General features: G+C 36.1%; 1 protein-coding gene across 6 annotated transcripts in view; it reads right to left on the bottom strand.

Annotated features, from left to right (window-relative positions):
* Window positions 1–16,076, bottom strand: part of LMNTD1 (lamin tail domain containing 1) — a 317,264-nt gene that overhangs the window by 28,424 nt on the left and 272,764 nt on the right. For 5 of the 6 annotated variants that reach the window (XM_037020399.2, XM_037020400.2, XM_037020398.2 and 2 more), the window contains exons 3-5: window positions 15,097–15,215; window positions 12,043–12,272; window positions 8,914–9,124 (exon numbers count right to left, since the gene is read on the bottom strand). In XM_037020399.2, the coding sequence (XP_036876294.2) occupies window positions 8,914–9,124; window positions 12,043–12,272; window positions 15,097–15,215 (560 nt within the window). Of the gene's footprint in view, window positions 1–8,913; window positions 9,125–12,042; window positions 12,273–15,096; window positions 15,216–15,289; window positions 15,484–16,076 lie in introns of those variants that run through there. The other variant, XM_073223452.1, reaches the window with a different exon arrangement.

Raw genomic sequence — 16,076 nt, 5'->3', positions numbered from 1 at the left:
CCCATCTACTTCTGAAATAGTAATTTCTGTTATCGGGCTTTTTATTTTTAGAATTTCCTATTGATTCTCTTATTTGTAGGGTTCCAGTTCTATGCTAAAAATTTTATCCTTTTATTTAATTCCTTGAATATGTTAGTATTGTTATTTAAAAATCCCTGTCAGATAACCATAATACCTGAATCACCTTGGCTTGTTTTTAGGGTCTGCTTTCCATCTTAGTTTTTGGCCAACTTCTATCTTTTGTATGCCTTGTTATTTTTGACTTAATGCCTATGATTATAGATTTTAAAGAATTGCACAGATAATTTAAGGCTCTGTATAATGTTTTCTCAATCAAGACAGGATTTACTTTAGCTTCTGGCAGTTATTTCAGTTGGTGGTAAATCACTTTTACTCAATCAGAGGGTGAATGATTTAACTTTGGCCCCAATTAGGCTGGTCTATTTGGAATATAACCTTACTATTGGGTGTGCCCTTAGAAGTCCCTGTGGAAATCCTGGTATATTTATCAGTGTCTGTCCTTCTTGACAGGCCATGAATGCCAATTATTACTCACCCAGTCCTACGAGACTGCCAAAACCTCTGATTAATTTCTCAGCTTCTTAGCTGTTGCTTTTAAATTGATAATTGTTTTGAGGAGCAAAATGGCTTGAAATGTCAGGCTATCATTTTGAGTTTCCTCTTCTAGATGAGGAATTGTGTGAATAAAGGACGTCAACATCCATGAAATCTCAATATGCACTATACCAATCTGACTTCAAAATAGTGGTCTCACTGTATACTCCCACTGCATTGTATGAGAATGCCTGTTTTGTAGTGGTTCAATTTTGAGCAATTTAGATGCCTATTCTTTTGCATTACCATTATGGTTCTTACTACATAGTGGATATAATGTTTGACTCTTCTTTGCCATCCTTAGAATTCCTCTATGTCAGCCTTAGCCTAACATTATCAAATTATTCTGTGTGGGATGTTTTCATTTTTTGACAGAATACTTTTCGTTTTTTGGACTCACTTTTTTTGTCTCGGAAGATGAGCACTAGTTTGAGTTTTGCTTTTAAACAGTTAAGACACTAGAATCGTTTGGCCGTCCCTTTGTTATCATACATGCAGTAGAATATGTACTGTTGCTTTTCAAAAATCTTCCATTATTCAAGGGCACTGTTCGTTGATTCTAAATTTTTATCTTATGCACGTAAGTAGAATAAATTAGCTTGTCTGAATGAAAAAAATAACATTGTCCATATCAGGGCTAGTTACTTCATTTGTTTTCCTTTTGAAAGAAGGCTGAAGGCTACAGGAAAATACTTCACACAATACATGGAAATTTACAGAGGCTGGGCTGTTAATCTGCTATCACACAGCTCTTAGTAGTTATCTCTTTTTCTTTCAAATAAACCTCCCCATTTTCTTTAGTAGGAAAGGGACTTGAGACTTCTGCTTAAAAGTTGTGATTGGTTAAAAGTGTAGAGTGAGGTACCAATCATTCTGTCAGAAGCCTTTGCATGGGTCTTACTTATAAAAAGATTGGAGAGACACAGGACTATGTCACATTTTAAAATAGAACCACTTTCCATTATTTAAGCTTCCATTTATCTAATTTTTGGGTTCTCTACGATTGCTCTGTGCTGTTTATCTGCCTGTAGATTTCTGCTACTATAAAGTTTGCTAAAACTATCTTTAGAGTTTCAGTTCCTCCAAGATACACCCACCTAACATCCTTTACACATACTGGCACCTGTGTTTATTGTTTGAGGGAGAGGGTCTGGTGAGGGGGTGCAGCATTTAGGACACCCTATGTTTTTAAAAGACAAACTTGAAAAGACTCAGGCAAGTTGATTCAGTCCATTGGCACTACAAGAGAAAAGCCCTCAGACTGAAATTTTTGGATATAGATCCTTAATGTAACAGGGAGATAGATTAGTACATCACTACCACCAGGTTCTTATTCATCCAAGAAAAGAATAAATGGGGCTTAGTCAGAATCAGAGTCTCTTGGGAATATAAGTAGACTTGTAATATCACAAGATATTTTGGGCCAGAACTATTCATGTAGTTATCATGACTTTGGTGAGGCCCATCTTAGTCCACAGCTGACTACCAACCTAATTCTAGGTTCCTATCCCTAAATCTAGAATTCAGAATGTCCTGGGAGTAGAGATGGAGACGGGTGGGAAAGTAGCCTTATTAATACAGTTTGGTCACTCCTAAGGCATCTAGAACTGACCTTCCAGCTAAGTTATAGTCTTAGATGTAGGGAGAAAGATCATGTATAACTAGTGAAAATTCAAATAAAGTCTCTACCTTGTTTGCCCACTAACTCTTTTTACCTTTTGCTGGAAGATATTAAACATCCCTAGAGATGCTGAGTGGGTGCAGAAAAGAAACAACACATTTGATTGAAAACAACCAAATTGAAAATTGGCTTCTGCTTCCAGGCAAGATGGAATAACAGGAATTGGATTTGTCCTCCCACCTGAAACAACTAAAAATCTGAAAAAAAGTATAAGCTTCAAGATGTTGGACACAGGCCAATGAAGAATAGCGATCCCTGAGAGATAAGAAGCAAATGAGGTGAGCCTTACCTATTTCCCATATTATTGTCTCTTGTGCATTTCCAGGCTGTATTACAGAGAGAGGGGGAGCCAAGCAGAGCCTCCTGGTTTCTCTGATTTGAGGAGATAAAGGGAAGAGGCAAGAAGCCACAGGCAGAGTATCAGAGCGTAGAGAAATCTGGAGATTTTCAGAAGTTTCTCTTTGAGCGTTCAGAAAAGGACTGAGTAAACTCTCTAAGACTGGGGAAAAAGACCACTTGAAAGGATTAGGAAGAACAGAATTCAGAATTTTCACAGGATCAGGGAGAGTGCCTGTTCTGATCAGCCAGACTGGAAGACCTCACAATTCATGGGACGTTCATGCACAAGAAGTCTTGTCCCAATAATGAATAATAATTAGCCACAGACTAGACATTGCTCTGTTGACACCAAACAAATGTAAAAAGCAAGGCTCAAACTGTTTCCAAGTAACTTAATTTCCTTCTAGAACAAAGCTCAAGAATATTTAGAGGAATTAAAAATATGTGAGCTTCCAAACAAGGTAAAATTCACGATTTCTGGCATCTAATAAAAGAAAATTACCAGGCATGGTAAAATATAACCCATAATAAGGAGAAAAATCAATAGATAAAAACTGACCAGGAACCGGAAAAGATGTTAAAAAGACCAGAAACAGAAAAGTCTTTGTAACTGCATTTTATATGTACAGAAAGCTAGAGGAAAAATTAAACATGGTAAGCAGAGACATGGTTGAGATTAAAAAAAAATACTTGATGGTATTAATAGATTACTCGTTGAAGATGAAAATATTAGTGAATTTAAATATACAGTAAAAAGTATTTTCCACAATGAAATACACAGAGAAAAATATTTTTATTTTTTCTAAGAAAGAACAGAGCACTAGTGAACTGTGGAATGACTTCAAGTGGTCTAGTATATGTGTATTGGAGTCTTGTAAGAAGGGACTGAACGGGCGGACAGAAAATATTTAAAGAAACAATTCCTAAAAATTTGGAAATTTTAAAAATTGTAAGTCTATAAATCTGCAAATCAGAGAATTTCAACAAGTCTCAAGCATAGAGCATAGGATACCTGAAGAAAGTTACACCAAGGCACATCAAAATCAATTCTCCCAAAGGCAGTAAGAGAAAAATGATTCATCACAAACAAAGAAACCACCATGGGACTGTAGGGAGACTTCTCAACAGAAACTTTGTAGGCCAGGAGAGAATGGGAGGATATATGCAAAGCACTGAAAGAAAAAAAATTGCCAACTAAGTATACCATACCGTGCAAAAGAATACTGTATCTTGCATCCTTTAAAAATGAAACGGAGAGAAAATCTTTTCCAGACAAGCAAAACTGAGGTAATTTCTCATCTAAACCTGCCTTACAATAAATGCTTAAGGGAGTTCTTCAAAAGGAATACATTAAATAGCAACATGAAAGCATAGGAAAGCATGAATCTCACTGGTAAAGGCAAATATATAGTCAAATACAAAGTAGTATAACATCCTACTGGTGGTGTGCAAATTACCCACAACCCTAAGATGAAAGTTAGAATGAAAGTATCAAGAACAACTATAACCAAAAAAATCTATGGTTCATTGCAACATTATTCACAATAGCCATGACATAGAAACAAACTAAGTGTCTGCTGACAGATGAATGAATAAAGAAAATATGGGGTGTGTGTGTATATATATATATATATATATAATTATTCAGTCATAAAATGAAGGAAATTGTGTCATTTACAATAGGGATGGAACTTGAAGGCATTATGCTACATAAAATAAATCATATGAAGAAAGACAAATATTGTATGGTCTCACTTGTATGTGGAATTTTAAAAAGCTGAACTCAAACAGATCAGAATGTTGTTTGCAGAGAATCGTGGGGTGGGGGAATGGGGGAGATGGTCAAAGGATACAAACATCCAGTTATATGATGAATAAGTTCCGGGTATCTAATGCACAGCATAGTGACTACAGTTAACAATAATATTATATTATACACTTGAAAATTGGGGAGAATAGATCTTAAATGTTCCCACCACACACACACACACACAAAAATGTTCTCACCATTCACATTATTATGTGAAGTGATGAATGTGTTAACTAACCTTTTTATGGTAATCATTTTGCAAAATATACATACATCAAATCATCATGTTGTACACCTTTTATACAATGCATGTCAATTATGTCTCAATTTAAAAAAAATCAAGTTGTATATCTTAAATTCAATTTTTATATCAATAAAGTCTCAATAAAGCTGTTAAACAATCTGAGGGAAGGAGTCATCACAAGCTGATTCATACTGCAAGAAATGTCAGGAAGTTTTCAGGTAGTAGAATAATTATACTGTATGCAAACACGACTTTCTGACAGAAAAATAAATGGTAAAAAATACTGAAAAGCAGTGAGAACATAAAAGGGTAAATATATAAGGTATTTTTTTCTCATCATTTACATTTCTTTTAAAATTGATTAAACAAAAGTAACTATTGAGTATGGGATTTATGACTTATGTAGAAGTAAAATATGTGACAGCACAAACATAATGGCTGGGAGGAGGGAAATAAGTATTATATAGCTCTTAAATTATATGCAAAGCGATGTAACACCATTTGAAGGTAGTCATGATAGGCTCAAGATGACCTGGAAGGAACCACTATAATAGAGTTATAGCTAATCAGCCAACAATGGTGATAAAATGAAATCATAATTAATAATTCAAAATAAGACAGAAAAAGAGAATACAGAATAGTTGGCAGAAATAGAAAACAAACAGTAAGATAGTAGACTTAGCCCTAACCATACTAACAATTACTTTAAATGTGAATGGTTTAATTCTCAAATTAAAAGACAGGGATTGTCAGATTGTATGAAATATCAAGTCCTAACTATATGCTACCTACAAAAAATACACTCTAAATATAAAGACACAAATAGGTGAAAAGTAAAAAGATAGAAAAATATAATACCCTAACGCTAGTTAAAAAAAATGCTGTAATAGTGATAAATACCAGACATGGTAGATTTCTGAGCAAGGAATAATGCTAGGGATAGAGAAGATTATTTTATGATATAGAGATCAACTCATCAAGAGAATATAACAATCTCAAGTGCTTTCGAGTCTAATAACAGAGCTTTAAAATACAGGAAGCAAAAACTGATAGAACTGCAAGGAGAAAACAAATCACAATTACAGTCGGAGATTTTAACATCCCTTTCTCAATAATTGATAGAATAAGTGGACATAAAATCTGAAAAGACAGTAGGCTTAATAATATCAATCACTTTGACCTGATGACATTTATGAACCACTCCACTCAACAGCAGAACATGCATTCTTTGTTAGCACCTCCAGGACATTTACTGGGATGGACAGTATCCTGGCTATAAAACGAGTCTCAATATATTTAAAAGGACTCAAGATATACAAAGTATGTTCTCTTTGACCGCTATGGGATTTAATTAGAAATCAGTAACAAAAAGTTGTTGAAAATCACTGGAACTGGAAAATCTGTAAGATATTTGGTAACTAAATAACACCCTCCTTATTGCTCAAGAATCAAGTAAGAAATGAAAATGAAAATCAGTATTTCCAGTTGAATGAAAATGAACAACAATATATCAAAATTTGTGGGATGCCACTAAAGCTGTACTTAGGGAAAATGTACAGTATTAAATGCTTATATTAGAAGAGGAAAAAAGAATCAAATTGATGTTATCAGTTTCCTCCTTGAGAAACTAGAGAAATAAAAGCAAATGAAACCCAAAGTAGGCAGAAGAAAGGGAACCCAGATAAGAATGAAATCAATGAAACAGAAAACAAAACAAAAAACAAAGAAAATCAAAGAAACTAGGCACTGGTTCTTTGAGAAGCTCAATAAAACTGTTAACACTCAGGTAAGACTGATCAGGAAAAAAAGAGAGAAGACACATATGACTGGCATCAGCAGTAAGAGATGTGACATCTCTATAGACACTAAAAGGATAAGGAAATATGAACATTATGACAATAAATCTGACAAGTTGGATGAAACGGACAAATTCCTTGCAAGATACAAATGACCCAAATTCACAGAAGAAGAAATAGATAACAGGAATAGCTTAATATCTATTTTTAAAAAAAGAATTTGTAGGTGACAATATTAAGAAATTCCAGGGCTGGATGGCTTCACTGATGAATTCTATAAATTATTTAATGAAAAAAAAATTATATTACTTCTACACAAACTCTTAAAGAAAACAAAAGAGGAAGGAATGTATCCCAAATCATTCCATGTGGCGAGAACTATCCTGAGATCAAAGCAGACTTTTACATTATAGGAAAAGAAAACTATAGACCAATATTCTTCATGAGCTTAGATGTAAAAATTTGAAACAAAAATTTAGCCAATATTTTATAGAAGTCAATGATCTATTAAAAGGATAAACATTATTTGAAACAAAAATTTAACCAATATTTTATAGAATTCAACAATATATTAAAAGGATAAACATTATGACCAAATGAGGTTTATTCCAAGCATGCATGATTGCCTTAACATTAAGAAGGAAAAACATACAATCTCCTCAATAGATATATAAAAAGCATTTGACAAAATTCAACATTCATTCATAATATTCATTGCCACAGATTAAATAATCTGAATCACAATCCTGTCATTCCTTTACTTGAAACTTTTCCATTTCCCATAGTGAAGTCCAAATTCCTCAGTCTGGTATTTAAGGCTCTAGTGATCTCTCCCCAACCCTGGCCCCACCATCCTATTACACCTCCTCATGTGCTGCTCAGTGTAGCAATGATGTAAAATGCCTTGTACCTGGTTCTTAGGTTTTCTGCCTCCTTCGCTTTGTTTATGCTGTGCCTTTGCTCTGGGCTAGTGGTACTCTACCTTCACAGTGCATTATAATTACCATAGGATTAAAAAAATACACGATGCCCAATTCCATCACTAGAAATTCTGACTCAAAGACTTGAGGGTAGGGTCAGGACATTAAAAACTCCCCAGGGCAATTCAACTGTGTATGGAGGGCTGAGAACTAATGGTTTAGAATGTCCTCACAGACTCCAAATTTGCATATCTGAAATTGAATTATCTTTCCAAGACAATCTAAATGGTAACTCCTTCACAAAATCTTTCCAGATCATCCTCTGCTGGAAGAAAGTTCTCCTCGTAAAAGCCTTGATACTTAATTTGCCTGTCTCTTGATCCTTACCTGGAGTTATTCCCTGACCTGAGTGGGACTTCTTAAAACTATATTTACAATTCTTAAAAATTTTTTTTTGCCTTAAATGAGACATTCTGGGTAAAACTGCAATATATCCAGAATTTCTCACCTGGCCTTAGTACTTCTCCATATCAATAGGTGATTACAAGGTGGGTGGGGAGTGAGGGCACTGGGATTGGAGAGGTGTGGGGGGGTCCTTTTGCAGCTGGTCAGGAGAGGCCCGGCAAGCAGCAGTAGACAACTGCTTGTAAGTAATAAACGGGTCTTTCTCACTTTATTTCTCCCTTTGGCTGATTTTGGCTTCAAAGGTTATTTGCTCTGGGGTGGGAACATTTCCCTCCCAGAGTTACAGACTTATTGTGTTTAGCATGGTAAGTACTGAATGAGTAATTGGATGAAATGTTTTTAGATGGCTGAAAGAACACTTAGGTATTCACTACAGTTCAATGGTCATAGTAGTTGATCTTAGGATCTGATCTGACCTTTAGTTGATCTGACCTTCAACTTATGTCTGACCTTCAACTCTGACCTTCAATGTCTGACCTTCAACTCTGGCTAACTTCTTTTGGCACTTGAACACCCTCTATCAACATGTGTTTATTACTCACAGTTCACAATTCAATCTGTTGTTCATGCAGCAAGAAAAGCAGGGTTAGGTAAATATATAGGTGAGTTCTAATGTCAACCTTCCCAGTCAATTCTTTTTGCCATAGATACTAACAATCATAAAATAGATCAATGAGTTAAAAGCCTACTTTCCCCTTTTATTTTGAACTAGAAAGCCTAGCAGAAGACATACTAAATCCATCTGAATGATTTGCCAGTAATAACAAAGCTCCTTGAATAATTGAGTTGACTTTATTTATACAGATTTTGTAGTGCTGTTTTCTCTGGCATCTCTGAAAAATTAACATTCCTTGTTTGGTTCCTTAGAAAGTTACCTTGATTTCTTTTCAGTGCTCAGAATATGAAACAGTTATATTTCAATAAATTGCTTAGGGTTTTCAATGAAATCATGGGTCTAACAACAGATTAGAACTTTGTTTCCTACTGATGTATTTACTGTGACTCCAATAGAAGATACTCAATAGTTCAAATAGAATATGTACCTGGATCTAGACTGGCCCACTTCTTCAAGAATCATAGAAAAGTGCCTCCAAGTCCTCTCGGAGTGGAATGAGTGTGCAAGACGTTTTTTTGAATCACCAAACAAAGACAGGAAATAATCCTCCCCGTCCCCGGTTACGGCGGTCTCAGCAGCAGGGACAAACCGCGTCTGTTTCTTTGGAGTTGTGAGGCTGTCGGAGCCTTTCAAAGAAACTGAAGAGAGGCGCAACAGAGAGAGAATAACAGGGCATTAAAAGACCTCAAAGCCGCTACCTTTATTCTTTGCTTCCACAAAACTAGATTCTTTACACATTTTACTATCACTGTCAAGCTCAGTGAGGATAGTTCAAAGCTTTAAAACAACCTCTGGAAAATAACCAGTAAGCGATTATTTTTTGTGGCAATTACCAATGATTAATTCAGTTAACCTAGACTCTCAATTATATCATAAGCATAATGCCTATTTAACTGATTATTTAGTTGTACTAGAAGCATCATAAGTTTCTGAGTAGGTAAAACATCTGAGTCTCTCAAATTTGGATATATTATATATATATAACTTTATTCTTTGTCATACTGCCTATTTACCCCAAATTACTACATGAAAGTTAAACTTCCAAATGAGTCCTTCCTACCAATGGTTAGTATTTTTTCCAGGTAAAGACTTAAATTTCCTCTAGTCAACTAAAATGCTTCATTAGAAAGAAAAAGTAATGTTTAGTAAGATTCTAGTATTGTCCTGGAAATTTGCTCTTTTAAAATTCTAAGATTAAAATACAAACTAGGTTTCATGATTTTGCACAGCAAGAACCATGCTGGATAAATGTAATGATGTGTCTGCAGGTAGAGAGTCCCATTACAGAGGCGCCATGATGAAGTGGATAGAGCAACACATCTGGGATTTAGACAGACCTGAAATTGTATCCTAGCTCTGCCATGTACTATCAATTCTGTTTTCCTGAACATAAAATAAGGGTGATGCTACCTTGTGTAAGCAGATGTGAGGACTGAAATAATGTAAGTAAGTAGCCCAGTGCCTGGTATTTAGCAGGTACAATAAATGACAGCTATTATTGTAGCACAGAGGCTTTGGTTAATGTGACCTTGGGTCTCAAATCATGAGAGGATTAAGTTGATCTACAGTTTCCTTTATATTTTTTTGTACATTTAATAAAACCAAAGCAAGATGAAAGGTGGAAAGGCATAAACACATAGTTGCTAAAGATTCCTCAAAGTACTTTGTTTGGAATTAAGTTAGTTCATTCCCAAATATTTACTTAATCCTTAAATTCCTTCAGGGAAGGAGAATATACAGCATCCTTTTTATCAGCTCATCCCGAGGAATGAAAACCTTTGAATTCTAAAAGGAAAGAAGGCCTATTAATTCTTGTTCTGGCTGTTCTTTCATGTAGAGGACCAGATGGGAATGAATCAAATGTAACAAGTCTTAGCAGACCCAGACCTCTATCCACAGAAGCAAAATCTACAGTAACTGAAGGAGACTACATCCTAGCTCAGTTCTCATCTTGCAAAGAGAAGCCATTATGCATTTTTCCCCAATAGTGAGCTTTCAGAGTTTAGCCTGAATATAGAACATATGCCATGATAATACAGTAGTAGAGGATGGAAAATATTCCCTCCCTATAACTAAATTTGTATTTACACTCATAAGCCTATGGATTTTGGCCATTGCTAAAGGTCAGTGTGAACTGAGGTTTCTTTGAAAAATGTGTCTTAGGGATGCAAGCAATGAAGCAAAGGGCATAAGACAATAAGGGCACAAGGTCAATATCCTATATAAAACTGTGTCAAAGGCTTAGGAAAATACCTGAAACTAGACGAAATACAGAGAAGCAGCAGCCAGGCTCTAAATGTCCATAGGATGGTAGAGGAAGGTGGAGACATCAGGGAGTCATGGGTGCCTTTGTGCGGCCAGTTTTAAAACTTTTCGGTTGGCTGGTAATTGAAATACAGACCTCGAATCTGGCCTATGAGAAGGTGCTTACAGATATGTACATATTCACAAGTAACTTTTATTGAGTACTTACTATGTGCTAGGTGACTTATCTCATTTAATCCTTAGGATAGCCTTGCAAAGTTGACATTTCAATCCCCATTTTGCATTTATGGAAAATGGGATTCAAAGATGGTAAATACCTACATCTCACATTGTAGGGAGAAGAAAGATAGTTTGGACCTAGGTCCTCTGTTTCCAAGGACACTGGTCTTTTCAGTAAACCATGTTAACACTCCCTCAAGGTTCCTTAAACATGGTGAGAAGCAAACACCTTTCGTATGGGTATTGTTGAGCCCAATGTTGGCAACTGTCAAAACTTTACTTCTTCCTGACAGAGTACTGTTTTTGTTTAGTATTCCTCCAAATTCTTTATTATTCTCTCTTTCTCTTCACCATTTTATTACCTACTTTTTCTTCTTTCTCTTATCTCTGTGTTTTCCTTACTTAAGCCATAAATCTCCTAAAGGTAAAAAATACACAAGACATTGCTTAATCTTTCTGTAGTGTTCAGAGGAGGGGCAGTTAATGGTGTACATGAGAATTTTTATCTAGCAATTCTAGAGCATCTAAGTAGCATGAGCGATTATGATAACTCAAGATATTTTAATCATGGGGATTGTGGCTAAAATTGTAACATTTCCAGATTATCTCGCCTGGCTTTAGTGCATTTGCATATCCTCAGGGGTGGAGAGAAGTTCATCTCCCTGTCAGTGGGTAATTACCTGGGCAACCGAGGGGCGTGTCTGACCTGAGTTTAAGGGGAGGGGCTTACTTGCTTGCTTCCGGAGCATGGGAGAGAGGTGGCACTAGACTGCAGTTTGTAAGCAATAAACGGGTTTTAAGCTTTATTTCCCCCTTTGACTGATTTCGGTTTTTAGAGGTATTTTGCCCCGGGATTTCCTCTCCCAGGACTTCCAGGATGATGTTCACACGAATGAGTATGACTCCAGCACTAGAATCAGTGATGAGCACAGTCAAGTTACTCTGCATATGACATTAAGAAAATAGTATTATTGGAGATAAATAATAAAATATTCTGGTTTCTAAGCACATAAAGAATCTATTGAATTATATAAAAATGGTGTCCAAAAATCTTGGTACATGTTTTGCTTACCCAGGCTGTTTTCTGATCTGAAATGGCTCACAATAGGTTGAGGGGTCTTTGATCCAGTTGTTGATAGAGTCACTCCACTAATCTGAGGGCTGGACAGAGAGTAACTGATGGGCCCTTCATAGGACAATGACTGTGACAACGGCAGTGTTGTATCTGAATCTGCTGTACTTGAAAAAAAATGTCCTAAAGATCGCTGTGTCTTTGGGAGATGATCACATGTGTCTTCTTTCCTGGGTATAAAAATTGTTATAATAAATGAAGTAAGAAAGTCAAAATGAATAGACTTGAACATTAGATGCATGAACTATCATTACCTAGAGTTCTCCTTTTCAAAGGCATTAATGTCTAACATAAGCACAAGAACATCATCTATTTCTAATTTCCACAACCTGAATTAAACGCTTTGGTGTCAAATCAAGATGTACTTTTCTTTTTCTTTTTTATTTAAGAATTAAATTCCTACTGTAGATGCTTCTGAAAAAGTATAAAAGTAGAAATAAGAAAATAAGTCACCATAATGCCACCAACCAAAAATGTTACCATTTCTTCCCAGGCTTTTAAAATTACTATTATTTTTTACTCAAAATGCAGACTATAAATTATGTGTGTCCACTCTCATCACTCATTATATCACATTTCCCCTCCCATTAACATAAAAGACATGATGGTGATTCCTGTTTAATGTGTCAGTTTACTATACCCTTTTCCTTTAATTCCTGCTGCCTAGTTTTCCTATATTTATAAAGATTCTAGAGCTAATGTCTGCTTTTAAACATTGCAAATCAACGATAAATACAGTACACATGTGAGCATGAGGGCGACTGTTGAAGGGAATAGCAGAAAAGGGAGAAGAAAGACATAATTTCTAAGTATTATCTTTCTAAGAATCTTATCATGAACAAAAATTTTGTTTCTTTTTTTTATAACTATAAAAACACAATCATTTAAACAAAGTCCCTAAATTTTTACAAGTAAAACATCCTCATGGCTTGGTTCATAAAAATGCTAATGACAATTCTCAATCAGTCATATTGACTCTTCTCAGCAACCTCAGAGCAATCTGAGTGTGTGTGTGTGTGTGTGTGTGTGTGTGTGTGTGTGTGTGTGTGTGTGTGAGAGAGAGAGAGAGAGAGAGAGAGAGAGAGAGAGAGAGAGAGAGAGAGAAAGAGAGAGAGAGAGAGAAGGGGAGAGAGAGTGTTTAATGCTTGAATTGTTAACAAAGTCTTGGGGTCCAAACCCTTCGGCTCTCTGAAAAGCTAGATAGATTTCTGGGGGCCACGTAGCTATCCGCCTGAAGATGAGGAGCTAAGTACTCTGCCCCCGTGGATTCTCTATGTTTTGATCTGTTTGTTTTCCAGAGTTCCTACGAAGTTATTTTAGCCAGTTCTCGGTGGTTGGATTTGTCTTGCCAATGATTCCATAAGGGAACAAGGGTCTGGGGCTAATCTGCCATCTTGCTGGCTAGTTTCCATCTCTGTTTACCAACAGGTATCCATAATCATTTTATTCTACCATTTCTAAGTCACTTCATCAGAAATATTATATCTGTAGAGCTTTGTACTCAAAACCAGACTTCTCTAAATGTATGTCTCAGAAGAGACAGGCATCTCAGGTAATTGAAAAAAAAATTAAATGGCACTGGCTTTGAACATTGCATCATTCCTAGCCCAGTACTTACTAAGCTTGAACTCTTGCCATTCTGCTGACACCCAAGCACCCATCTTTGTTCAAGAATCTCTAACCCATGAAGATACACTCTGAGTATGACTGTGGTGACAGTGAGAAAGGACACTATAGGGTCAACTGGCAGATTACAAATATTTCATCTCTATCCAACCTGAGTCAGGGTCATATGATATGATTTCTCCCCAACACTGGCTAGAATAATCAGCAAGAGTACCTTTCTCTTTCAAATACTGTACATCTGGGTTTCATCACAGATGAACTGGCTTTATCTGTTCAGCATGTTCATTTTATAAGTTTCAAATATTTTTCTTCCTCCAGTAAAACAATAATGTTACCAGGTAAGTTTAATTCTGCAAAAGATTGCCACTAAGCCTTTGCAAATGTGATCAAAGAAATCTGGCCTAGGCCACAGGGTGTTTTTAATTTTGTACCTGAATAAGAAATTTCTAATGGCTGCACACACCTTTGGAAGAGCTGAACCATTTCAGGAAGAGATGTGCATGATGCAGCCTATGGTCCGGACCCTGCACTCACCCACCTGCAGGACCCCCTGAGGAAGGTGAGAAATTTGTCCTAGGGCTTAGGTGGCTTTCTCTTTAGCATATGGAATTTTCCAAGCCCCTTCTTGGTATTTTGTTCCATCTGTGATTGATAAGCAGTAAGCCAGAGGGAGTTATAAAAGCTCAATTCCAGCATTTCAATGTTATTTTGGGAGACACGGCATGGGTAATACAACAGTCATTTGTCAGATCACCTCTAAGCACAAAAATTTTTTAAAAATGGATTTGAACTGAATAATAAACAGGAATATAGGTCCAAGGTAACATTAACTATTTGGACCTAATACTATTGAATTAGTATTGAATACCATTGAATTAGCTAATACTATGGAATTAGCATATTCAATACTAGAGGACATTTTTCAGAAAAACATTGGAAAACCAACATTAATTGCTTTAGTTGAATGATTTAAATTAGTGGTAAAAATAGGGATTTATAGTTTTTTATTTAACATCCTCACAGATATTTCTAAAACCAAAATTCTCTAGCAATTTTTGTCCCTACGTTAGTAAAGTATGCTAAAGAAATTGTCTGCCAATTGCCTTACCAACTTAGATATGGCCTTTGGAATCTCAAGCAGGTCTCATGATGGAGATCTGTCCTGGTGCATTTTCATATATTTAAGGACTGAACTTTGTAAAACAGGGGTTGGGGAAATAGTTGTATGCTACAGTTCGTTTTAGAAAATGTATGCCATTATTCTAGTTCTAACTACTTTCTAAGATGTTTTGAAACAAGAGGTCAAGTACACCCTCATTATCTTCTAAAACTCAGACCCTCCTTTCCTCTCATTCGTTCCATTCTTACTGTTCTTGATTCTCCACTTTATCTTCCGCCTCATGGACTTGACTCTGCATGGCCGCTGAAGTTTCCCAAGTGGCTTCTCTGTCTTTCATGTTAGCTAGAAGAGATGTCTCTTTTCTCTCCTGGAAAACAAATTATGACATTAGGCAATGAGTAAAGCTGAGGTTCAAGGCAGATCTTTTTTAAGTGACCTCACCTGTTAAGCCCAATACCTTAAAGCACCTGCCAGATTTCATGATTTTTTTTTTTACCAAGCTGGGGCCAGAACCAGGATTCTAATGTGAATATGTAAGTACGGACATAGTCAGTACCGATATTGGCTAAAGATATTAGACAAATCAAGGTAGAGGTGTATGGCCTTCAGTGAAGCAGCTCAGGGGGCAGGGCGGTAACCCAGCACAGCCGTCTTTATGACTGGGACTGTCACGTCCTGCCAGCACTGCCTGTCGGAACACTGAGGTGACATCTCCATAGTTACAAAGTCCCTGTTTCAGAACAATTACTCTGTTGATGATTCACTTGCTCTGCAGTTTAACAACTGAGAAGAGTCATATCTCCCACCAGACACACATTGCACCGAAATATTTGATATCCTGTTTTGGATTTCTGAGGCTCAAAGCTCTTATATACATATGGAGGGAGTTAATCACTAGTTTTAAGTGCTTAAAATTGTTTAAAAACGAGTTTTTGTTTGTTTTTGTTTTGTTTTGGCAAATGCTCTTTGAACACATGGAAACGGCCAACCAGCAGGAACCCAAAACTTTAATGCTTTTATAGCAAATGAAACCCATGGGTAGAATAAAGAAATCAAAGCCAGGAGGCCTAAATTCTCCCTGTTACACCAGCAGTATGATTTAGAAGAAATCACTTAATTCAGATGCTACCTTGAATAAAAGATCCACATTTAATTTTGGTATTTTATGGTCTGATAATGATGGTATGAGAATAAAATTAACACATATGAAAGTAGATGATTGTACATG

The sequence above is a fragment of the Manis javanica genome, chromosome 15 (assembly GCF_040802235.1).
Source record: "Manis javanica isolate MJ-LG chromosome 15, MJ_LKY, whole genome shotgun sequence".
Lineage (NCBI taxonomy): Eukaryota > Metazoa > Chordata > Mammalia > Pholidota > Manidae > Manis > Manis javanica.
Note: the sequence above shows the minus strand (reverse complement) of the source record. Positions and strands in the feature narration are given on the sequence as shown.